This window comes from Solea senegalensis, linkage group LG7, assembly GCF_019176455.1.
Source record: "Solea senegalensis isolate Sse05_10M linkage group LG7, IFAPA_SoseM_1, whole genome shotgun sequence".
In the NCBI taxonomy this organism is placed as follows: domain Eukaryota; kingdom Metazoa; phylum Chordata; class Actinopteri; order Pleuronectiformes; family Soleidae; genus Solea; species Solea senegalensis.
Window position 1 is genome coordinate 14,770,364 of NC_058027.1, and position 26,662 is coordinate 14,797,025.

Below are 26,662 nucleotides of genomic sequence, written 5' to 3' on the forward strand. Positions count from 1 at the left end.
TGCAAATGAGGGGGCGGGCGGGCGGGCGCGCGGGGGTTTGTTCTTAAAGAGTACGACGTGACGTCACGGGTAGAGTGGCGGCTGAGTGTGTGATGGAGATAACATAAATAAAATGAAATAAAATGAAAAAAAAAGAACGCAAATAGCAATAATTAGGCTGATTCCAAACACGGGGCAGTAAAAGAGAGAGGAGTAAAGAGAGAGCAGGGAGGGAGACAACAGGAGGAGGAGTGGAGGGAGAGAGAGAGAGATAGATAGAGAGAGAGGGAGATATAAGGGAGGGGGGAGTGTGCGCTGTGCAGTTAACTACAGAGAGAGAGAAAACGAGAGAGAGAGAGAGAGAGAGAGAGAGAGAGAGAGAGAGGGAGAGAGTGAGTGAGTGAGAGAGAGAGAGTGCAGCCCGCCGGCCCCATTGAGGAAAGATGGCTACAGTCACTGCGAACGGAGTGCAGCAAGAGAATGGATTCAGCACCACGAACAGCGCCGGCAGGATGAACGGGCTCACCATCGGCCAAAGCACCATTCCAATGAAGGACCACGACGCCATCAAGCTTTTCATCGGGCAGATTCCCAGAAACCTGGAGGAAAAGGACCTGAAACCGCTGTTTGAGGAATTCGGAAAGATATACGAACTCACTGTACTGAAAGACAGGTTCACGGGAATGCATAAAGGTTGGTTATCTGTCAATCTTTTACTTTTGTGTTTCTTTAGGAATGAGAGAGAGGGGGAGGATATATTCAAATCAGGGGCGTGAGAGAGAGAGAGAGCACGGGAAGTGTGTTAATTAGCAGATGTTCGGGACAGAGTGGAAGCCTACACACACACACACACACACACGTATATGAGGCGTGATGGAGAGAGGGAGAACACGTGGAAGTGAATGGCTCGCGAGTGCAGGGTTAATTGTTCGCGCGCGTCCTCGCAGTCCACGTGAATACTACAGCTGAAAACGCCTTTGTGTGTTTACATTGACTCTCATGTGCTGCTGAGCACATCCCAGCATAAAAGGGGGGCGGGACACAGCCGGAGGGGGATGCTGTGTTATTTCTGTAGCTGCAGAAAATGTCATCACAACTTCAAATAATAATGGTAATAATAATAATAAAAATAACAATAATAACAGCAACAATAACATTTATTTATTTGTTTGCGTAAAGAGGTAAATAAATGGTTGCAGGGGGAGCAGAAAATGCAAAAACCATTATCGGGCAATCAGCATCGGTGATTAAGGTGGCGCTGGCACGCTGCTGCTTTTGACCTTTCAGTGGGCTAATAATGCAGCAGACTTTTTCAGACGTCATTAGCTGTGGAAAATACTACGTACACGGCAGCTGTATTGTAATGCTGCTGCTCCGTGGGCGGGTTGCAGTCAGGAAGTACAAAGCAGGATAGTAGAGGCTGCGATCCAGCGTGCATCATCACCCCCCTCCTCCTCCTCCCCCTCCTCCTCTCCTCCCCTAACCTACTCCTCTCCAACCCCCCCATTGTCTGAAACGTCCGGGATCGGTATTCACTTTGTAATTAGTCCGACAGGCTTCTGATTATCAGGGATCGATCAGCTCCACGGCCATCCTCATCAGCATCATCATCATCGTCATCAGTGTAATCATCGTGGCTTTAAGAGTGGATGCCAGAGTGCTGTTAGAGCCGCAGGATTTTTTTTCAGCTACAAGATTAACATTATCCAGACCAAGTGAAAACAAAAATAAATCTCTCTTTCTTCTTGTGTTTTATTTATATTATTATATTTGATAAATACAGAAGCAGCTTCAACAGTAAACAGTACCAGGATGCTGTTTTTGCATGTCAATCTTTGTTCAAATCTTATCTCTGTCAGTCTTTTATATCACTGTGAGGAGTCTAATAATTATTCAGTAAGTAATGACAACATATTATTATTATTCTTGTTATTATTAATCTTTCATTACAACAGAAATAAGGTCACATACTATTTGTGTATTAAGCACAGTTTGTTCCAGTTTGCTATGAGCTTAAGAAGATGTGCTATATTTTAAATTTTAAATAATCATAACAATAACACTACTACAATAGTGCTCCTGCTCCTAATTATTTTCCTCTACTTTGTAAATTATAAAAAACACACTGGTCACATGCACAAACAACTTGCACGAAACGCCTTCGATTTAAATTCAGTTCAGTCTGAGTGAAAATAATGTTTTCAGAATGCAGGCAGATTATGTATCATACGTAAGTCAGCGTCCACAGTTGAGGATCTTATTGATCTGCTCACGTAAAAAAACACTGTTGTTGGAGGAAATGAGTGTGGGCTCAGCGTGACTTTGTTGCGCGTGCAGCCCCACAGGTCCGCATGCACCACCTGTTCCTCCAGCCATCAGTTGCTGGCACTCCACATGCCTTTTTCTCGATTCTCTTTGGAGCCCGATGATCGATTAAAACAATATTTCTGATGCTCGTGTTGTTTACGCCTGTCCTCAACCATCCCTGAATGTCAACACTCTGGAGGATGGTTGCCTCTGGGAAGGATAATCCTGTTCCAAAGGCAGACACTATGCCGGCTCAAATCATCCTCCACCAAGGCCACTCTGATGTATGCAGTATGCCCACTTTATCCTGCGTGACATTCAAAGTCACTTTGGGAGCGTCGGCGTACACTTTTAATAAGATTTCATAAATGCATTATATGAATGAGTTTTCCCCATTGGCAATTCATCTAAACCATGTTCATGCCTCCTGCTGTGTTGATGTCTGATACCTGTGGACTGGAGCAAGAAAGAACAAGAGCAAGGAAATGGGATTAGTGTTGTTAACAAAACATAAGTAGGTAGAGTGCATCATTAGCTGCGTCACTCAAGGAGAGCCGTTTAAAACACTGTCTGAATGGCCACTCTGAAATGGATAAAAGCTTTTCTTAAGGCGAATGAAGATAATATTAATCACTTACTTAACAGTGAAAGTTCTTTGAATTTACTACTCAAACGGCGTTCTGCTGCAAACGCCCGACTGAGTTCCCCCACAAGAACCTGCAACAACATTTACAACTTTTGAATTAAATTGTGATTTACGCTTTCAAAGCAGTCCGCTAAAACAACAACAACAGACAAAACAAAGAAAAAAAAAATGATGTTAGGTGTGACCTAAACTCTACAGCGCTATTGTCCCTATTTCTTCATGATCTATCTGTGTTTGAACAAAGGATTTGAGGTTTCGGACGTTTCGTGAAATAGTTGTATAGAAGACAGGGAGAATAATCTACTATTCCCATCTGATTTGTGGCTTAACACCGATCAGGATCGGGTTCCTCTGTCATAGTTTATTCCGCACGTCAATAACTCGCAAAGACACTTCAGCTGTCCGCATATCCATTACAGTACAGTGTCACAGAGTACAATCATGTATGTATAGTATACAATCACGACAACTTGCTTATCAGAGGGTCCTCGTGTAGTGATGATGATGATGATGATGGAATTATAACCTGACTCTGCCTCTCCCCTCAGCTCCACTGAGCCTTTTTGGCATCTTTCAGCTTATTGTGTTAGTTTTCAACCTTAATTCTGCTGTTGTTTTTAAAGCTGTTTTTAACAATAAAAACAACAGCAACTGTATTTTAACTGTTAAGGAACAAATGACGTATCGAGATTAAGGAACTATACGCTGAATTTGTTGGAACATTACAGCAGATTATACAGGAAAACAGTAAACGAAAGAGCTGTAAAGAAGAAAAGAACATTGCAGTTCCAATAACTCGATGGCAGGAAATGTGACTCTAATGCTGATGTTCTGTGTTTGTCTGGCGTCAATTAACAGCTAGTCAACTTATGGTTGTTGGTGGAGAGGCCAGGATAATTTAAACCCTCTGGGGTGGTCACATGTCAGTGGGTCACATGACAGTTTGAGACACACTGCTGGGGCTAGCGCAATTTAATCAATTGAGCTGATGTTTCTGACACACGTATGCGTGTAGTGAAGTCTTAAATTGACATGGAACAATCAAAAAGGCAGAACGTTTAAATTGCAGCCTTTGCAATCTGCTAATTGCGTTGTTGTTTCAAATTGCCATTTTGATTTGCAAAAGGAAAAATTGTTCAGCCCCACTCGCCGCCACTCCCTCTGATGAGTGTTGATACATCTTTATTTATGCAGCAAAAGACAAGTCCTGATGTTGCAGTGCCTAGATGAATGGTTTTAATCTGCGCTGACAAGTGTATCTATGTAATGATCGTCCACAACGTTTGGTCATTTCCTCCTCCTGTGCCAAATATTAAGTTTTGTAATAATCTTTTTTTTGCATTTCTTTGCATTTGTGGCTTAAATAAGTGGCTTGCCTTCAGTGTGGTCACAGTAATGCACGATGCGCCATTGAAAAGTGGTAAGATATTGTGTCAAAAAAAGCTGGGAGGCATCTAACGCAACATGACGAATTCAAGTCATATTTTTATCACAAGCAGCAACACAAACATTTTTCTTGGCTGCGAACTGTACAACAGAAGAATGGTGGATGATATTATCAGCTTGGCTCCACAACACTGCCTCCAAAAATAAAAGTTCATTAAGATTTAGTGCAGCGCCATATATTTAGTTTGACTACTAGTTTCAAATGACTCGTTAAACTCAGTTTTTGGCTTGGAAAGATTTGTATTTGTTTGGGATGGATGATGAATATGACTGCGGGTATCAGATGGTGAACTGTACCTAATGGATGATTTGCAGCAGTATACCTGACACTAGAATTAAGGGCAGATCAAAATATGTCTAGTTTGCTCATGACTAATCCATCCATCCATCGCTTCTTAATGCATCAGTTGCTTTGTGAATTCTTACTTTGGGCATTGAATGCACCCCCAGGGACTTGTGTGAATATCTGGGGGATTTCTGCGCGTTACATTTTCCTGCCCAACTCACACTGGAGTCATTCATTTCTTTTCACTATTGATTACAACCCACTTTGCAGTTGTTTGATGCTGTTGTTTTCAATGTCTGTCTGATAGTTCGCGTGCCGTCGGGGAACCTTAAACAGTGCGTGGGATGACTTGACACTATTGGTGGACATGGTGCTCATCAGTGTGCGGCGCAGCCAGGTCGTGCTGTTAAACATCCATCATTTCACGGAGCACTACATTATCATAACACTTAGTGTCAGTGCCAGAAAGCATGCGATGTTCAGACATGCTGAATGTTAGTGGGGGGCAAATCTTTTGCTTGAGTAGCATTATCTATCAATCCGTCTGTGATGCTGAGAGGAGGGACTGGGAGCTGCACCACACAGTCAGGAGGAGGAGATACAAAGATGTGTTAAATATCCCCATCTATTCTGCTCCCCTCTGCAGGTCCATGCAGTGTAATTGGCTATAAATAGCCTGTCGAATTGACATAAAAAAACCCAACAGACCATGAAATGTCAAAAGTAAACCTCAGTAGAGCCCTATAGCATCTACTCACAATTGACCCAAAGAATATAACAACAAATCTTTGTCAGTGTCTGCACAACAAGGATTGTGTCAATTCTGTTGACTTACAGCGATGGTACCAAATTTACAGGCCTGTGCTGCTTCTGGGTCGGTTATATTCTATAGAAGTGCTGCAGAGGTAGTGGTGAGCGGTGATTGACAGTTTATCTAAGTTGAGTGACAGGTGTAGTTTAAGTCTACAGAAGACCTGTTTGATCATTAGAAACGGGGGAAGTGTGTGAATCTGACGGCCCACTGCTCTGAACAGGCCCGCTCCGAGTGAACGATGGAAAGATGCTCTGCCGGTAACCGTTAGAATAACAGAGAAATATACTGTAAGCCATATTTTTCCTCACACGCAATCACGTTCTTTAGCATCAAGTTGTTTGACATATATATTTTTCTGCACCTCGATTTGATTTTTTTGAAATTAATTTGCATCCTTCCTCCGGTTTAATAATCATTCTTGCATTAGACACGAAGAGAGTGAAGGAGAGCCAATTTGCTCACGATTCACAAATCCACTGCTAATGAATTCAAATTTTATACAAATGTGTTCTAAAGTTATCTCAATTACAGGTACCTGACGCTTTAAAGAAAAGCACAATTTACTCGTAATGCCTGAATGCATGCAATTGTGAGCACATACTAATTTCCATTTTAAAACAAAATAAGAAGCGTTATAGGTGGAAAGGTTCTTTGAGTAATTACCAGAAATGTGTCTCGGAAGTGCAAAAACACATTTCCTACTTTGTCTTTGAACCACTTTGCAGGGTTTACTTTTTCATTTTCTTTGAATATAATTTGTTGAACCCTTGTGCACAACTGGAATTAGCGTGTGGTAAAAAGTCTCTGATTACCAAAGTATTATTTTCACCTCATTTAACCTGCTCATCACAGGAAACCACAAGTCCCTCTGATCAACCCCCATCAGAGCTTAGCCTTCATTTCAGAAACTTCTCCTTCTCTTTTTCTTCTCTTATAGAAACTGATCAAACTTTTTCCTCTGGCCTTGAGAATATTACATTAATTCAGACATCAATTGACAAAGAAAAGTTAGAGCTACTCGCTGCATATTTGGCTGAAAATTAAAACATCAAAGTATAAAACCCATTCGACTTAAAGCTTTTTACTTAATGCATGGCACCGAAGACTAAGGCTGCTTTTAGTGTCCTAGTTCAGTGTTTGCTGCAATATTGCGTTCCAAATCCTTTGAAGTTCCCGTCGTCTTTTTGTCGTCCCTGTCTTTTGAAGGGTCACTGCGCCTTGGTTGCACATGGACAGGACATTGTTTTGGGATAAAACAAAAATATGAATGTAATCCAATACCAATGACCCAACTTAACATTTTAAAATGACAGCCCTAACTTTCTCCCAGCTGCTGCATCCCTGTTCCCTCTTCAAATGATAACCTTGTGCCGCTCTTCAAGCTCCTCATGCTGAATGCTCATTTGTGCTACAACTGGCTTTCTCAGTCACTGACTCCTTTGGGCTTCAGATGTCCCTTGAGCAAACAGTGTCGGATATGAGGCTGACTTTCCACTGCCTTGAAGAAGCTGAAGGAGGCCATGTATCAGGCTACAGCGCGCGCACACAAAAACATCCACTTCAACAAGTCATTTAAACTAAATATGCATTTTCTTTTTTTTTTATGGCAACTGGATGCAGGCTCACTTGTTTTTAATAATGTTCCAATGAAACCCTGAGCAATATTAGGTCCATATTTAGATCAAGTAAAAGTGGCAATATCATCCATTAAAAGTGAATGTTCTGCATTGATAATTGAACTCAGCTGTCAAACACTGACTGAGACGACTGAGAACCTTCACGCATATAAACTCATTTGTAAGATGAATAGCGATATATGCGTCTTGAACTCATCAAAGGTAAGCATATTCACACAGGTGATTTTATTTCTATGATTAATATATAAGTGCTGCTTAAATGTTGTAGTTGCTCATGGTTCAATTGTTTTTTAATGCTTCATAAAACAGCTGGGTAGTTCATGCCTCCTCTTAAAAACAGATCAAATGTTTCTCCAAGTGCAATACTTATTCTAATGGCACCTACTGGAATGTACATAACATAAAAAAAACATGAACGGATACAGTGCCTCTAATGTACTTAAGGACAGCTTTTTTTAATTCAGTAATCAAATAAATTAATTAATTAAATACAAAAAATGGGTAGGTTTCAGGAGAAGGCTGAAACCGACACGTTATTTAAAGGATCGCAGCCAAGAATGTGACCCGGTTGACTGGCTGATTAGCAGAGAGACCCAGAGAGCGACGTAAACAAGTAGGGAAGCAAGTGAGCCACAGAGCATTTCAGAGGCGGCAGGCATTGGCCTGAAGGAGAACAATAGGCAAAGGAAAAGTGTTAACTTCAAGGTTCAACACAAGAAAAGCAGCTTTAGCTTCCCCTCAGTCTATCACCAAGTGCAGTGCTTGAAGGACAAATTGGTTCCGACGCTGCTTCAGGATGTTGTGTTGATTGGACTATGAGGTGTGGGGAGAAAACAGGATCCAGAACACAGCAAACCACAAAAAAAAGAACAAAGATGCAGAGGGACTGCAAACAAAAGGTTAAGATACCAAATCATTTTTTCCTCGAAAGACAATTGAGGCAAACATATTAACTCAAGAGTCTTAGCAACAGTCAACAGCTCTAGCTTCTGCTGGAACATGGTCCCCGGGGGCCTTGGATCTTGTCACACAGTTTTGTAATGTCACAAAAGGATGGAGAGTGTTTCCCCAGGCTCCCAAACTTTTCTGCTGTGCTGTGTGGTGTGCAGTTTCATCAGTGTCATTTAGGTGATTTTTCCTCCTGAGTAACTGCCTAGTTGTGGGGAAGGTCGAAGGTTGTCGTGAAAAGGGAGCTCTGTTGGCCGAGTGCCAGAGTGTGTTGCTGTGTTTTGGGCTTGATGGGTGCTATGTGCTGCATATCATCTGTATGTACGTGTGTGTGTTTATGTGTGTGTGTGTGTGTGTGTGTGTTCTCCCATGGGAATCCTTGGCAGCAGGTGTGACATGTAGTAATGGGAAATTATGCTGCATAGTGCAAAACCTCCTCTGAACAGGGTCACCCACTCTCAACTCTGCCAAGCACGTATAACAGAGCAACTACTCTCACTCTTTAATAAAAGTTGACATATTTACTGATGTATATTCATTCCGTTCTTCCGGAAATTTCCCAACTAAAGAACTAAGTGGCCAGCAATTCGAGAGGCAACACTTGCCCCGTTTTTAATTGTTTCGCAGATGAAAATATGCATCGTCGTTGGATTTGTCCTGTTGTGCCTTATTAATAACTGTGAAAGTGATGCGCGCATAGTTTTCAGTTATTAAAAACAAATATCTACGGCATCGGTGGTGTGGCGAGAATGCATTCCCTGTCACCACTTTTTGTTCTATTAAAATAGAAAGGGAGACGACGAGATAATAATAATGATAATACAAGCAGTATAGAAAATGTTTTATTCAGTGGGAATATGCACAAATTCAGTAAATCTAATCGGAGACAGTTTTCATATTTTGAAAATTGTGTAAAATATTAATCTTACCAGTGTGTTATTTTCTCTGAGAGTTTAGAGCCATTAATGTCAGAGAGCCACATCCCGGCTGTCAGCAGAGCGTATGAATTCTATTGTAATGTAATGCATGATTTTGGCAACGGCTTGTAAAACCTCGAGTAAGTTATATTACAGCAGTGTGTAGATTGGAATCACGTCAGTGTAATCACAAACCTCTTTGTCCACTTGGACAGCTGCAATGTGTTTTTTGGTCGTTGGCTGTGGGGATCTGAACAAACATGTCAGTGCAGGAGGTTAGAGCTTTCCAACGCTAATTAGATCTGTATTTGAATGTACACAAGGTAATTGATGACCAGCTGCTGGGGAATATACTGTATACATATATATGTATATTTATTTACATTTGTTATATGACTTGTACATTTACTTTCCACAATCAATATTTTAAAATGTCTCGATAAGGGTTTAAATCCTCACATGACAACATCATAATGACCTTATCTGGTCATCATTATGCGACCTTATACTTTTTGAATTTTGTTTTTCATGTCCCCTTTGATGCCCTGGAAAACAGTCACTAGGACTCTTTTCACATCCTCCTCTCCTCCTCTTTCTTCTTTTTTATAATGAATTGCTGTGTAAGTGTGTGTGTGGTTGTGTAGCTATCGTCTGGTCGAATAAGCCTTTGTTCCATGTCTCCCTGTAGGATGTGCCTTTCTAACATACTGTGCCAGAGAGTCAGCACTGAAGGCCCAGAGCGCCCTCCACGAACAGAAGACTCTGCCAGGGGTAAGTGCCCCCGATCTGCCCTCTGTCATAGGCTAAAGCCCTCGGGGCAACACAGCTTGGTATGGATATCTACATTAACATAGGAGTTATGCCAGTGTTGCACACACACACACACACACACTGGAGCATGCTGGGGCAAATGGAGACACGTTATACATTAAGACGCACAGTGGTGGCGGAACAGATGGGAAGAATCACTCGTAAATTCTCAGACTTACGCTCATCGTCCTTTTTTGTGCTTTCTAACACACACACACACACACACACACACACATAGCAGAAGAGTACACGTGGCCTATCTCACCTTGCAGTGTCTTATTACACTAATCACCCCGGCAGAGATATTTGATAAGCACTCCTTCATAACAGCCCATGCTGTCCTTCCCCTGTCCTCTCACAATATGGCTGCCACAGACACTAATTGCCTTGAGGAATCCCACTCTCATTATCACGTATAATCAAACAGTAAGTATAAACAATCATTTTTACCATGTATATCACCATCTGGTGTTTTTGTTTTATTTGTCCCCTCTTCTTTTTCTCTTTTTTTCTTTGTCTTCTATGATTTGCCTTTGGCGAGCAGGTAACTTTTTCAATTAAAATAATGGCCTCTTCAAACAGCACAAGTGACAAGTACCCAGCAGTGGGCTCTTAAGCCCACCCAGGAGGAGACCCTCAATCTGGGATGAGCATGAGCTTGTGGTGTCTATCTGCGCTTGATGTGAGTGAGGGGGATTCGTCTCCCACATCGGGGGAATTATCAAGGTGTGATTGAATTACCCCCGCGGGTCTCTAAGAAGGAGCTGCTCCAGTTCCCGGGCTACTACACCCCCACCCCCCCACCACCCTCTTTCTTTTCACCACATAACAAGACATCCACCAAGTTTTAATCAGAGCCTGAGGTACGGTGAGAGAGAAGTAGATAGGAGGAAGGAGGCTGGTCTGAGAGGAGAGAAGGGACAGACAATGGTGGGAAAAGCAGGTCCAGATTGTGTTGTGGAGCTTCATATATTGTTCCTTACTGTTGTTTGCACTGCGCTGAGTGTTAGATACACTGGTGCACTGTGGTAAAAGGTTTCGGGTTCCAGGTTGGTTATTGCCTCTCCCAGCACCGTAATGAGATGATTGCCACGATGGTCTTGGATAGGTGTTCCTCTCTTTATTGCCCTCATTCATGTTTGCCTTCTATATAGAAAGAGGTTAATGGCATGTTCTGTGGAGCTTGGGTAAACATTTCCCCTGTTGATCTCACAGCGAGGGGTCAGTCCTGCAATCTCTGCCTGCATACAGAAGGCTAATATAGATGTACTGAGAGAGAGATGATGCTTCTGGACAAGCCTCAGTCAGTGCAGTTGAAGTCTGACTACAACCGTACCTTGCCTTTCAACTGGACCTCTGCCTCCACTACTTTAGGTGGCAATACATACACCACCTTTCAGCTTGTCAGTGTCTGGCAGTTTGCAGTTTGAGTGTTCAGCGCCTTTCCCAACCCTCCAACTATCAATGAACTTTAAAATATTCCAAACTTTAAGCTGACAGAGCATAAAATCAGTCTCAGAAAATGTGCTGGCCTGAATGTCGTCCTGCTCATTCTCATTCTCATGTCTCGTTCTTTTTCCGTACAGGATTCTTCTGTTATATCTAGTTATAGCAGTGGGTGGGAACTGCGGCGCATGTGTCAGACAGGGTTGAGTCTGACTCTGGTCTGACTGAAGGTGTGCGTGCAGTAGTAGCTCGACTCACGATCACATTATCTGGATGCAATTTTGAGAAGGACAGTTTCAGTCGGACTAGTTTACAAAGTCCACATTTAGTCGGATCTTTAGTTAAACAATAATTTGTTTTCTCTGATGCCATGTAACTGCACTGGATGTTGATCTATTATATATCACAACCATTTCACTGGCTTCTATACACAACAATGCTTGTCTGTCTGTCAAGCAACCGAAATGCATTCTTTTTTCTCCACATGATGAGGCATCTGCCATAAACCAAAACAAACACAAAACACATCAGCACCTCTCTCACACATGCAGAACAACATAAACATAAAATATGAGATAAATAAAACAAGCTAAAAATGGAGCTGTTGTGGGTAAATCACATTTCCAATAGCAGCGGCACAGTCGTGTCATATGAGGTTAAATGCAGATTAGAGTAGGTGTTGGCTATGCACCATTTTTATTTAATTTTTTTAGATAAGGTTGCATTTCGAGAAAGCCAAACAAAGATGAAGTGTGTGTGTCATCCTCACTTAGGCCAAAAAGTCACAGTTTCTATAAAGCTCAGGAGCTCGGAGAATGATGGATTTCACTTATTTAACTCCGAGGTTTGATCCAGGCTATCCATCCATCAGCTACACCACTGTTCCACTTTTGGAGTCACCGTGGGGACTGGAGACGATCCAGGTACTCCCTGGACTGTTCACACAGCACACTATTAATATATGAAGACTAATAACTTTTCGTGCTTCGCTATGGATAATGGACCTAAACCAGGAGAGGAGGACATGAAGACATCGCAGCAGGACGGTTCAAATGTAAACAATCTGTCGGTGATATCACAGCTTCAAACACTGACCCTGATCCGGAGTACCTTAGCTTTTAGCACCTGGAGATTCAGCTGGTTCCTGAGTTTGGGAGAGGATGTAAATGGTCAAAAGGCAAAGTAGTCTGTGTTGAGCTTCACAGTTGTCATGCCATGTTTCCATTTTTATTGTCTATTTGCTGCATAAATGTTTGTCAAAGACTAGGACCATTAGTGGCTGCATATTATTACAGTGAAAACACAAGCTTTTTATATTATGCCGTGTTTCCACTACATGGCCCCAGCTCACCTCGGCACGGCTCGACTCTCCACTGTCTGCTTGGTTTACAATGTAGTACCTCCTCAACGTGGGCAGGGTCACCACTGCAAGGCTGCATGAAAGTGCCGTGACTTTGTTTTACACGCGACACACACAGACTAGTGACTTGTAAAGCAGTTGTTCTCAGTGTACTGAATCATTAGAATTAGTTAATTAAAAAGATCTGTTGGGTACTTCCTGCATGACGGGAGCACAGACTCCATGTGACACAGTCACTGATCTGAAACACAGCGGCAGTAGTTGTGATGCGGCTCGCCGCTCACGACCGCAGGCTCTCTGCAGTGCTGTCGCTAAATACACCCTCTGACTCCTCTGTCAAATATTGAGATTTTAGACATTTCCGTTTTCAGGATCGTTAAGTCTTTTTGACTGATCTAAAGTTTGGCATTATTCGGTTTGATTCTTGTGTCGGAATTCTTGCTCATGCCTCTTCCCGTGACGGCACTCTGGCGACGACGTCGCACAGAGTATCAGCTCGGCTCACTTGGAACCAGAGCAGGTACTAAAAAAAGTACCCGGTACCAGGTGCTATCACTAATGGAAAATCAAAATAACCGTGCCGTGCCGAAAGCGAAAACAAGCTTTAAATATTTCTTAAAATCATAAGCTACTACTCCAAAAAGAATTTAAAAAATAAAAGAGAACACACATACAGCCACATACTGTCAGTATTAGAGCACTGTATTGCTTGTGTGTCCTTCATATTATTATTTTGTTGTTTCATATGACACACTGTGCGTTTGACCAGAGTAGCGGGGAACAACAGTGATACACAGAGGAGGCAGACATATGTGTGTATGTGTGAAAGAGAGAGTGCGTCGTCTCCACAGGAGGCTATGACTTATCTCTAGATTGGATGTGAGTCTCACACTGTTTTTCCCCATCATTCACATTCCTTTATTTACTAAATCGTGTACCGCATTTGAACCACCACCAGGGAGTCCGGCTCTGTGTGCTGTGGCTGAAGTGAGCATTGTTTACATTGTTTGATTAATTGCATGTAAAGAGCGTAATGAGCTCTTGATGTCCTTTGCATCAGATCCCGCTGCTACAGTGTGTACAGTAAATGTAATCAGAGAGTCAGCCTCTTGCCCTTGGTGAGCTTGTAGTGTTGTTGTGTTAATGTGCACATTCAGCATATTCCCTGATGTAGGGCAGCATGGTACTCTATGTGGACAGGTTAGGTCATGTCCGTGAATGATTTCTCTCTGGACGTGATTAATTTGTGGGATGTTAACACACAGACCTGGGCCACATTGTTGCTTGTGTACCATCTATTAGCATTTTCCCTTTACATAAAGACCAGGTAAGTTGATGTTACGAAGTTCCCAATGAACATCGAGTCAGTGCACTCAATGTATTTCCCTTTTGTCACCAACCTCTGGCAATAAAACGAGGTGGGAAGTATAAATGGTACTTTCAAATTGCCGTACCACAATATTAGTTACAATTTTTCCGACAACATGCTGCCGATTGGAATTGTGAATCCTCAAATAAATCGCGCTCTCTTCTTCCAAGACCAATTAGCGCTCTGTGTTCACATGTAACAAGCATGCTAATTGGGTGCTAGTGAACCCCCAAAGCCTATTAGAAACATCCAGGAAGAAAACATCCACTTCTTTTTGTCTCTCTTTCACTTACGCTGCCTTCCTCTTCCGACCCTTCTCATTGTCATCTCTCTTCCCCCACTCTTTTCTCCACATTATCTATGAGATGTGCTGAGTTGGTGATGGCACCACAACCTTATTCTTGTCATTTACAACAAAGTTTCTGTGGAGGGACGCACTCCTCTCGGTTACTGAGTGAGAGCACCAGCAGGAAGCACCCCGACCTGATGACGAGAAAGCCAAGCGTAACAAAGAAGAAGATAGGGGGTTAAAGTTGCCAACCCCTACTTTCTAAAGTGTCTCTTGTCAAATGTGAGGTAAGCCTGAAGGATTCACCAAAGCAACTAGCAAAATGGTTTGGTAGTAGTTCTTCCATACATGAAAAGTACACATAATTGACTTCAGCGTGTCACACAAAAACGGGTCAGGGGGACACACACCAGTGCAACACCAGAATCATGTGTCACTAAGCACACTGCCGTGGATGAGTGCATCTGTGTTCTTGACACATTGTAGACCTCCAATATGTCTTTGTCTGTGGCTCAGACCCACTGAGGGAAGGCGACCACTGTTTAGTTCCCTTGTCATTTTAAGATCCAGTATCGGTGTTCAACCAAAGATCCGTCGATTTGGGGATGTGTTCTCAGACACTTTATTGTGTCATTTTGCTTTTTAATAATGCAACCTCCCGGTGAACTTGTGAGGTGGCTAAAGATGCAAGCTCACGAAATGGTCCGCTTCCTTTATCTAGTTGATATATTCAGTAATAGGGATTTGAGAAGCCTAATCCAGATAAGAGTATACTTTATTTCTTACCTCTTCAGAACCTTTTCTGGTATATATACTGACCTTGTCAGGACAGGTAGTCCTCATGGAGGCCAAAACCTTGTACTAATGAGGCAGAACCTAATTTCTGAGGAACTGGTTATGTGTATTGTGGTTCGGTGAAGGTTAGGGTTAGGGATAATGCTTTGTTTAGGCTGTCCAAATGAAAGGAAGTCAATGCAGCATCCTAACAACAATAACACACAGTATACTGCAGGATCAAAGGAAATACTAAGCTTCTCTACAACAGCTCCACTTACGGACAGACATGCTGCAACTTAAACCAATTACTAAGGCCACAGAGAGAGTTTTCCCCCTCTTTTAAAGAACACACTGTGCTCTGTTGATGATCAATTTGTTCCCTGGGCCAGATTTGTCAACCTCCAGTGTCCCTGAGCAGTTGCCATGATGAAGCAAAAGAGAGAGAGGGAAAGAAAGAAAGAGAGAAAGAAAGAAAGAGGCTCCCCCCTGCTCACCTCATCATCAATTATGTCTATATCATTTTCTTTTTGTTGCCCACTTTAGAAAATAAATTAAAAAGGGCCATTGTTTTTCTTATCCCCCTGGGATGAAACCATTTACTACGCTGCTGCACCATGCTCGGCCATCCTGCCGATTAGGGAGTGAATGGAATCACAATCAAGGGATGCACTTGGCATTGTCTCCGATTATGTGGGAGCCCTGAATATTGTGCAAAATGAATTTGGTTCCATCTGATGGGATTTTTAACCTTGTAGAGTGCAAACTGTTAATCCTAGCAGGTGGGTGGACACTGTGGAATGTCTGGATTTGTCTGTGGTGATTGTGGACAGACAGCGCTGGTCAGAGGCGAGAGAGAGAGAGAGTGTGTTTGAAAGGCCACAGGACAGAGAGGTTTGGATGTTCTGGGGAACGGCAACAATTGGACCCATTTGTCCTTAAAACCTTGAACATCCAGTAAAACTGGTATTTAGAGTGAAAAATATACATACATAAAGTTTACTGAGAGATATGTGTGCAACAATGCCAGCAGTAGTGGCGACATCCCAGCACTGACCCATTTTATGTCTCGACTGAGCAAGCAAGGAAGAAAAAGCACACAGTGCAAGCAGGGCGGTGCCGTCAGGGTAGGCACTGCCGGGCCTAACTTATTGTCCAATATGAAATTAATTTTCTACACCTTACTATGTGTTTGAATGTGGCAGCATTTGGTGCTTTTCACAGCCTAATAAAAATGACTCACTATCACTATCATTCTGGCCTCACGGCAGCTGTATCGGCCGTCATGTTCCTGCTTTCCATTACAGAGCAGGCACAACTCTGCTCTGCCTTCACCTGTCATATTATCAGAACATTGTATGTTCAAGCGCGCGCAGTCGGTTCCCATATAGTTCAATATGTACATCAAAAAAGGCATTTCGTTATGCTGCATTCAAACGTTGGCCCGTCCTACGCTCGTGGTGATGTCGTGAGTTGACGTCGTCAGTTCCTCCACGTGATTCATATGCTAAGTTTAAGTGGGCAGGTGGACATGATGACACCACGACCAAAGCTGAAACACTTTTCACGGCTTTCCTTTGAGGGCAAACTGACAGGAGACCACCAATTTACGCGGTCTTCAACAAAGAGACAGAAAATTGTTCATATGTACAGTTCAGGCAGAAAAGGAGGCCTCAAATGAAGTAAGCTTTACTAAATGCACTGTCAGTCTCTCTCTCATCATACACACCAAGATCTGGCCATTATTTAATTATTCTTTCAGTGAAGACCAGTTTAGGGCTCTTTGACTCATTTTTGTTTTGTTTTCTTTCAATTCCAACTTCCTCTGTTGTTCTGGGAATGAGACACGTATCAAATAACACATTTATCTCTGGAAATTAGTAAAAAAACAAACAAACGAACATATATTTCATGGGTGAAGTGGCATTTTAATCGCTGTGTGTTGCCTGTGGTGATGTTGTGTGCCTGTTACTGACATTGCTGTTATGGATTAAATTAATGTGCACGCTACACATATTTTTGCACACTCTCTGTCATGAGCACCGTAACTGACACGGCGCTGTCTGATTTCCTCTGTTACTCACTCACGCACTGGACCTTTAATATCTGTCACATAAGATTATCATCCTCCTATCATATCATTCTGCGTAACAGGTGACAGGCTTTTATTCTGTGCTGGAAAAAAGTTGAAAAATATGGAAAGCAAAAGATTTTTTAAGACAGAAATGAAATACTAGATTGTACAATTATTTAAGTCCTTGGCTGGGAAAATGTAAAAAACATTTCATGGAATTTGTATCTGCTTCACTGTCTATGGGCTGTTTCAAAACACAACCAGAGCCTGTGAGCTTAGCAGCTCCTTCACACTCTTCCCCCCTACGCCGACACATTCACCATCTTTCCCTCGCTGACAGGTGGCATCGGACTCCGCTGTGCATGCTCTCTTGCACTAATTTATCCACTTCTTTAGCTGTAATGAGGCAGAACTGGTAAATGTGGGGACAGCATTGTTAACATTGCTGCTTCACTGGGGAAGAGGAGAAGGCTGACAAATAGCGAAGAAAGATGGAAATGAGGCGCGGGTGCTGTCATACCTCCAAGAATTATGATTTCAGACTTTTACTTGGCTGTCTGTTTGGCTGCAAGCGGGAATGTGACATTTCCTAAACCAATTAAACATCAAAGTTTCCATTTGCGTCAGGATCAGGTTGTTTTTTGGCAATAACAGCTGAGAGGAAAACTCAAAAACAAACCAAAACCGAATATTTGATGCTGGTTTTTTTTTTAAAACAAAATCATCAAAATGCTGCGGCTTTGCGTGACAAACTTTCATCTACTTGGTTTTAAGACGATCAATGTATTAAATCTACTTTTAAAGTTGTGAGATGCCACCAACTAGTTTTAGACATTATAAGATGTCATCATAGAAATAGATATTGACATCCAATTATTATATGGTAGGGACAGAAAAGTCTTTTATTTAGACAGCTGCATTGACAACTAAACAGTTTATTATTATCCCACTAGTTTTTCCTTTCCTTTCCTTTCCTTTCCGCAGTCTTACTCCCATCCCCTGCATCCCCATCAGGTAAGTTAGTGGCCTTTCATTGCCATTCAGAATTCATTCATGTAATCACAGGAGACACGCGGGGCAATCTGCACACATTTGTTCAAAGACAAAACCGGGAAGTAACGAAAACACGATGTTGCTGAGTTCAGCAAATCAGCCCGAGTTAACAAACTCTGCAGGTAATCACGTGTTGACGAGTTAAAGTGCTGATTTGAAAAGACGGGTCTGCGCGTGCCGTCTCTCTCTCACACACACACACACACACACACACACACGGAAAGAGAGAGAGAGAGAGAGAGTGATGTTTGAGAGTGTGATTTGAATGCATCTCAGGGTTTGTGAAATATATGATTGAACGTTTGACATTTTCATGGGGGAAACAGATACCGGGGATGGGAGGCAGACAACAAGGAAAAGAGAGGGAGGGAGAGAAAAGGGGAAGAGATAAACTGATGAGTCATCATGAGAGAGTGCGAGAGGAAGAGAGAGAGAGATAGGACACACATTCTTGCATAATTAACAACCGAACATCAACAGGACAAACTCCTCCATCAGCGTGTCCAAAGGATTAACTACGGCACACTCCCCCTTATCTCCCCCATTTAGTTTAAGAAAGAAAATGACCTTGCACTTGTTTACATGCTGATTAAAGAACGAGGGGGAGAGAAGGGGACAGACAGAAAGTCAAACTGTAATCAGAGGAGTTTGTTAGAGTAGAGTTTGTTTCTGCACGAGGCAGAAACAGCAAGCTGCATCCAGACTATGTCGTAGTGTAGTACAGCAACAAAGAAACAACCGCCCGATGTAGCAGCTAACAAGCAATGAGTGGGCTGTGAGAGAAGAGTGTGTGTGTGTGTGTGTGCAACTGTTTATTTGTGAAGGTGGTGTGTGATTAAAAAAAAGAAGAAGTATGTTTGGTGTGTGGGTGGTCCCATTAGTTTGTCTGCCTGTTTTATTGTACTGGGAATAGCTGGTGTTTCTTGGCTCCGATGAGTCAGTCTATATACACTTTCTGTATGTGAGTGAGTGTGTGTGCGAGTGAGAGAGTTGTGCAGGTGATGGTTGTATTCTTTCTACTATAAGAACCAGTCTGGATTCAAGAACTCTGAACTAAATGGCATTTGTGGAGCCAGTTTGGCATTTCTACATATCTATGTGTAATTATAATGAATTCATTTTCCTATTTACAGCAACATAAAAGACAGAAACTGTTATTGAGACCTAACCCTAACCCTCTCTGGTGTTACTGCTGTGATTAGTGTTTCAAACTTGATGGCCATGTTTCCTAATCCCTTTATCTGTTTACTACAGTGGATAACCTTTGTTTTGTCTGTCAGCAGCTGCCGCTTGTATGTCTTTGTACCATGACGCCGTACAGTCAGACAAACTTCAGCATGGAGGTTGTCACTTGGTGTTGGTAGAAAAATAATCATTACTTTATTTCATAGATTACGTCTGTCTGATGTTTAACCCGTAAGAGTAATGGATGGAATGAAATGGAGCATTTCCTTCCTTCCGTCGTCAGGAGTGTAGATAAAGCACCGCTGACAGATCGACAGAGATTGAGCAAAGAATGCAAATACATTAGGTATCTAAATGGACAAATTTAGTCTGATAAACAATATAAATATATAAATATGTCGCCGACTATACAAATCAGTCGTTAAATTATATAAACATATTTCACATTTTCACTATTTGAAAGCCTCGTAGCACTGAGAGCATCACATTAAAACTAACCGTACATTTATGCACATCAAATAAATCCTTAACTCATTTCTTCAAAGGGCCCCCTCCCCCCCACACACACACTTTCATATCGTATGCAGGTACATGGTAACACTGGAGCAATAAAGAAGAGTGAAAGGTAAAATGAGGGTGTGCACAAGCCCCCACTAGTTCCTGTTCAGTCAGGCCTGCCAGTGCAGAGGAAAGCTCTGACAGCAAGGTGTCAGAACTAGCACCAAGGCTAACACCTCTCCTCTCGCTTATTAATGCATCACTCTCGTAGCTACCACCATATCACACATGCAGTGCACACATATGCACGCACGCACATAGACTGACAGACACGCGAGAGAAGAGGCAACACCGATCAGCAATGTTCTTACAGCTCCTTCATTTGTACATATGGTTAGTGAACACACGTGCACAAATACACAACTGGGCACGGACACACACACAACACTGTCAGATCAATATTTATAGCATTGCTGAGGTGAAGTATGTTCTCCTGTGAGAGGCTACGGTGATGGGTGTTGGCAAAAATCTCTCTTTTGTCTTCAAGTGGTAAGACACACAGTAGAGATCTGAGGAAACGTCACGATTCTGACAACCAGTTTCATCCTCTGGTTTCATCGCTGTCACTCCATCATCTCATCCAAGGCTCCGAGTGAGATCATCTGGGCAGCATGGGTCTGTGTGTGTGTGTGTGTGTGTGTATATATACACTGGAATATGAGTAATCTACTGGCATGGCCATTAGCTTAACTTCCTGCAAGTCCCATAAAACTACAGATGTTCATATATGAAAAAGCTCTTTATTCATCATGTGCACACACGCACACATACACACAAACACACACTCTTAACAGTCTACATGTAGTGGCAAACTACTACGGATCCTATGGGCCTGACCCTGACTATTTCAATTCCTCAATCGCCAAGGCAAGGAAGAATCATGTAAAGAGTTTGCACATTTATTTGCGCTTGCAGTACATGCAGGTCACATTTCCATCCACATATATCCAAGCGTCTCTCGGATCAAGAACACATAGAAATATTCCCTTGATGTTCCGGGTTGTAAATGACAATCTATTGATTTGACATTAACATAATGGTCAAAAAACCTTTTAACACCAACCCTAGCACTGCTTTCAAACAGACACGTCCACTAACCAAAAATACTTGATACTTTCCAGTACATATCTACCTGTTCCTCTATCTAGTATAGCTGTCAAAGGTATCAAAGGGTTAACGGTACCCTAGAGGTTTGATAACATCAAAGTTCCACAAGAATATTTACTCAGAGGCTTAAAGCCAACGGTTAACTACTTAAACTGTTCACAAATTGCGCTGTAAGAGGTAATCCTGCATTAATCATTTAAACTAAACTAAATTAACTCAAAACTTTAGGTCAAGTTCATCTTTTTAAAATGTAGTTTTACCTTTAAATAAGGTCAAGTTAAAATTAGTCAAGGTCTGAGAGCTCCATTTGTGCTGTATAATAACCCAACTAAATGCACGTACGTGATTTGATTGGCTACCGGTGCCTCTGCTGGAATATTTGTATAATGTGACATTTGTGCTGATGCTTATTTCAACTTCCGAAGCAACAGACACACACACACACGCCGTTCAGCAACAGTCGATCCATTCACGTGAATGAGAAGCGTTTCAGTCGACAGTTGCCCCCGAGTATGTGCGAGTCAGCTGATTCAAAAAAAAGAAACACATACACTTACACAAAAGCCCCACAAAAAGGCAACACAAATAAACTTTACAAACTTCCAAAAATCATGCTGAAGTGAGCGTATCAGTACATATTTGTGTGTGCTTGTTTGTAGACCAGGGGGAGTGGAGTCCTTGGTGCTGACTGAAGCTCCAGCTTTTTCATTTAAACTGTATCATTAAAATGGGCAGAGAGGCGAGGGAGATGGCCCCTCCACACCTCATAAAATGTGAGTGCCATGCCAGGCGAAGTGCCACGCACCGCTGCGTTTACGGCGAGCCAAATGCACTTTTTACACACCTTGTCCTCTCTCTCTCACTCTCTCTCGCTCATGCTCGATCACTATGAATATCTGTTTATGTGACATTACTCACTCTCTGCTTTCCTACTTTTCTGGTTTGCCCCTGCTAAGTATTGACCGCTATTTCAACTGCCCCCTTCGGGTTCCTCCTCTCGCTCTCTCTTTTTTTTTTCTGTCAAATTTCTCCAACAAGGAGTTGAAGCGTAACATTGAAAGGGTATAATCAATGGAGAAGCACCACTTAGGGAGCCCATTTGATGCATACTGTAGGGCAGAGTTGATTCAAGGGTGTAGATTGAGTCAAGCCTCATTTCATATCCTCCCCAATTAGTCATCCAGCCTGTGCCCTCTATAACCCCCTTTTCTCGAGTACCAGACGGGCTTTCATTTCCCACTAAACTATGGATGAGCTATTTTTTTTTTTTTAACCTGCTCAGTCCCAGAGCTTTTTCTGAAAGAAGATAGAGCCATATCTTTTTTTTCTTCCCCTTTCATCCTGCTTCTCACCTTTGCTGAGATAAGCTGAGGCAAAACCCGCCTCTCCCCTAACCTCCACATCTCCTTTCCTACCTCTGCCTTTACTGCCTGGCACTTGCACCTCTCCAACTTTTCTGCTCGTCTACCCTTTTCCCCTCCACCATAAATCTCTACCCAAATCCCACTTAAACCTGAATCATCTGTCCTTAAAACTCCATTATCTACAATTACTTCAGCATTAGGGAGCGGGAGCACACCTGCCCCCACGTGAAAGTGCCCTCAACTAAAAATATTATCTGCCCAATCCCAAATAGGATATATATATATGTGTGTGTGTGTGTGAGTATTGAAAGTATTTTTGTATCCTAAAGTGTCATGGGTAATGGGTGGCTCTTATAAAGCTTCACTGGACAAAATGAGAATGGAAAAGAAAAGAAAATTAGATCCCATCATCAGATTAACTATATTATATTATATATAATATACACATATTCTGAGAATGTGTAGAAAAAGTATTTGATTACAGTGCAAAATCAATAAAAATGACCTTTTATACCAAAATCTACTTACTATTTTAGATTTAAGTAACCCACAGGTCCTGAGTCATTACTCTAAAAGGTGTAACCAGTTTGCATCATGAATTTACAAAAGCAAGTCTGACTACTTTTACTTCACATTGTTTGAGTTATTTTTCATTTCTTACTTTGCTTCTGTGTACAAGCTAAAAAAGAAGAAGGTATTTTCACGGTGTAAAATGTTTTGTATAAATAGCAATTGCAAAATATCTAATATTAATAATGAGTACAATCCTGACAACTGAATTACTGCTAAACTTTGCTTCATTTCCCTTGAGGAAAATTTTAATCACAATTAATTTACACTGACTCTTACATTTGCCATGAGCAGGTACATGAACAGATCTGGTAATTAGCTGGTAGAGATGCAAAGTTTAGTCTTTACATGTAAATGTTGTCTTACAAAGGGCGAAGCTTTTGAGGTCTCAGTGCAAGACAGATGTCAAAAGAGAAAGCCTGTTGGAGACAAACTTGACATTAAAAAAAACGTCGACGCTGATGATGGTAGTAATTTGGTTCTTGAATTTGCATGTGTGAGGAAGACGCTCGGGGCTCGTAAAACATACGGATGCAGAGCGGCCAGTCGGTTGGGGGGGCGAGAGGAGGAAAGGGCTTGCGTGGACTCAGCTGTAGGTTGCCTGATCTGCTCTGATTGACAGTGATGGCAGATGAGGTGCTTGTGGCGAGGGGAATATGAGCAGAGCTGCAGTCAAAGATAAGGGCCAAAATTAGTGCCCTGCCATGTGACACGCAGAGGCAAAGTACAGCAGAGAGGGAAAGTATTGCACACAGAACACAAAGGTCTGAATAAAGACTGTGTGTGTGTGTGTGTGTGTTCACCATGTAGTATGTACACACCCTGTTGAGTGGAGGCAGCCCAGTGGGGGGGGGCTGGTGTTGGGGCTTCAAGGAGGAAGGCAACTAATCAGCTCATAATCCAAACGGCTGGCGTTTCCAGGGCAACACCGCTGTACACTCATGCGTGGCAAACAGATACACTCTCTTTCTTATTTCTGGCGCTTGCTTTGTTTCTTTCACATCTTTTCCTTTCCCTCCCTGGCCCAATTTTCAACCCAAATATTTCTTATCCTCTCTCTCAATATCTTCCTCTCCTATAAACACAAGACCCTTTCCTGTCTCTCTACACGCCCAAATGTCTCCCTCCATCCCTTCTGCCCGACCCATCCCCTTTCTCTCTTAAGTTATTCTCTCTTCCTTCCTTTTCTACACATTATATATGTATGTATGTATACATATATATGTATATATATACATATATATGTTATTTCTCTTTCTCACTCCCTTACTATTGCAAGGGAGCATATTTCTTAATTTCCAGTCCCCCTCACATCTGCCCCCTGTAAACACAGGCAGCTTCTTTCCTCCATCTTTCAGCTTTCTACTTTTTAATTTCCTTTTTCTCCCCCTCCCATTTCATTTTCACTCTCCCTCCCTTTTTCCTATAAACTCTCTTTGTCTTCACCCCTCCTCCCTCCCCTTGTGCCAGGGGGTCTAGGGTTGGTGTATTTGTGCAGTGATGTTGGAGGCCTTGATGATCACTCTCTAGGAGATGATTATGTGGTCAGGGCCCTGCAGGCTCTCTTCCTGCCCCGCACTGCTGGAGCCCTGCTTGGCTCCTGTCTGTCTCAGTGTTTGCGTGTATATGTGTGTTTGTGAATATGAGATACTTTGTTTGATTGTGTGTGTGTGTGTGTGTGCATAGGCACTGCCTTATCATCAGTGCATCAGTGTAGGTCACTAATACATATGCACAGACTGTTAAATATTTGACAAGACAAAAAAGGACGTCTCCAAGACAAAATATTTACAGAATGCCTGCATTTTTTATAGGTTGAATACTTTTCATTACATAGATTGATGGTTTAAATATTAATGTTTGGTGCTTGCTTTGCACACCACTCTATGCAAAAAAAGTTAGCTATGTGTTGTTGTGAGAGTTCAGCGTGCAGTCTCCCTTTCCCTTTATCACGCCTGTCTTCAAAGGAGGGAAGCCCCCCCCCTTGGAACAGTGATTAAGTCTGACTTAAGTGTGAATAAATAACATACAGCGTAACTATTTGCTTCCCCACTGCTTTCCTTTCCTCCATTTGTTTTTTTCCCCTTCTTTTGACCTCTGTCTATTGTGTTTTCCTCTCTCTCTCTCTACTTCAAACTGTCCAGCCCCTTCCCAAACAAAGCAAACTGATACCTGGCATAGCTGGCATTTTGACTAGCTGTTCTATTTTTAAGGGACTGGACTCTCTGATTACTCTGGTGTAAATGTGAAAGAAGAATGAGTTGTGGTGTTCCAGCCAGTCAAATATCTCTCTCTCATACACACACACACACACACACTCTACTAAAGCAATGGCCCGACTGTGCTCATCGCTTTCACCTAGACGTATAAACAGAGGTTGGGCTGCATCTCCACGCCACCGAGATAATCAATTGCTTTCATAAAATAAAATGGTGGAAATTAAAGCAGCTTAATAAATGGCAGGCTGTTTGGCCCTAATTGCAGCCCTTTAAAATGTCTTAGGTGTTGATTTGAGCAGGCATCGACTGACGTTCCTCAGATCAAAGTGAAGAGAGAAAGATTAAAATGCACTCGCTGGCTGCGTCGTAACGGCATGTCTCTGACTTGCGACCCCACATGGCCTCCAGCTCAGGAGAACAGCCGATATTCTGCACCTTACAGCCAAATAAATCAAAGTCTCCACAGAGAGCTGTCTTATCATGAGTTATGTCAGTTCCTGGATCCTGTTGCAGTTAATCATCATCCTTCAACCTCAGCCTCATTATGGCTTACCAGCTCAGGATAAACATAAAAAAGATGGTAGTCGAAGAAAAGGCAAGGGTTGGACATCGGACGTGCAGAAGCGGCAACCGCGGACATTTATTGATGACAGCCGACAGGAAAGTTGTGACCGTTGATCATGTGACACATGAGCCAAGAGATCAAATATTAATGAAGACAGACAAACGAAATGGGGGCACTGATAGATTGAAGGTGGGAAAGTGAGGGGAAAGGGGTCGCAGAGATGTGATGGGGTTAGGTCAAAAGGAGCCATTAGGACGATGCAGGGCAGTGAGGACGGGGAGAGCGGGGAGCAAGTGCTGGCACGCATGGCTTTCCCCTGAGCCGACTCAGAGACGAGGTTTAATCAGGCCTGTAAACCTACGAGACTAAGGTCACCCCAGCACACTCATTAGAACTGATGGGAGCACTGTAGCACAACAGATGAGTGCAATCTTTACGCTGTTCATCCATCTCTCAAAATACTCACATATAATCACCTTGCCCCTAACGGCTCATCTCTCCTGCCTATTATTTGTGTGTGTGTGTGCGTGCACACATACACAGACGCAAATATACACATACTTACACACACAGCTTTGGCTCGGCCTCTTCTTTGTGGCTTTTGACTGAGGCTACATTTGGGTAAGAGCCAGGATCTCCAGGAAAGATGAGCCTCACATTTGATAAAGTAGACAAAAGGAAATGACTCCGTAATGGATGGCAGAAGGCTCACAGAAAGAAATAAATACGAGACTCCAAATGCACCGTCACATTAATAGCAGTTAGTTGTCCTCAAGTTTAATTTGCTGCAGCTCTGCCTTAAATACATTCATAAAGACTAAACACTGTGTTCAATCAATACGGTCTGCCATGTGGAAATGGCGACGCCTCATGGAGCAAACCCGATGAAGTTGGGAGAGTTGAAAAGGGGTTCAGCGGGAATGTTTGCTGAAGCTAAAC

The 26,662-nt window shown here is 42.4% G+C and overlaps 1 protein-coding gene across 10 annotated transcripts in view; it reads left to right on the forward strand.

Moving 5' to 3' along the window:
* The first annotated feature begins 272 nt into the window (after positions 1 to 272).
* Positions 273 to 26,662, forward strand: part of celf6 (CUGBP Elav-like family member 6) — a 118,099-nt gene continuing 91,709 nt past the window's right edge. For 7 of the 10 annotated variants that reach the window (XR_006360816.1, XM_044031046.1, XM_044031049.1 and 4 more), the window contains exons 1-2: positions 274 to 672; positions 9,669 to 9,751. Coding sequence is in view for 9 of the 10 variants with exons in the window: in XM_044031046.1 (XP_043886981.1) it covers positions 423 to 672; positions 9,669 to 9,751 (333 nt within the window). In the remaining variant the exon portion in view is untranslated. Of the gene's footprint in view, positions 673 to 9,668; positions 9,752 to 26,662 lie in introns of all 10 variants that reach the window. The other 3 variants (XM_044031048.1, XM_044031055.1, XM_044031054.1) reach the window with 3 other exon arrangements.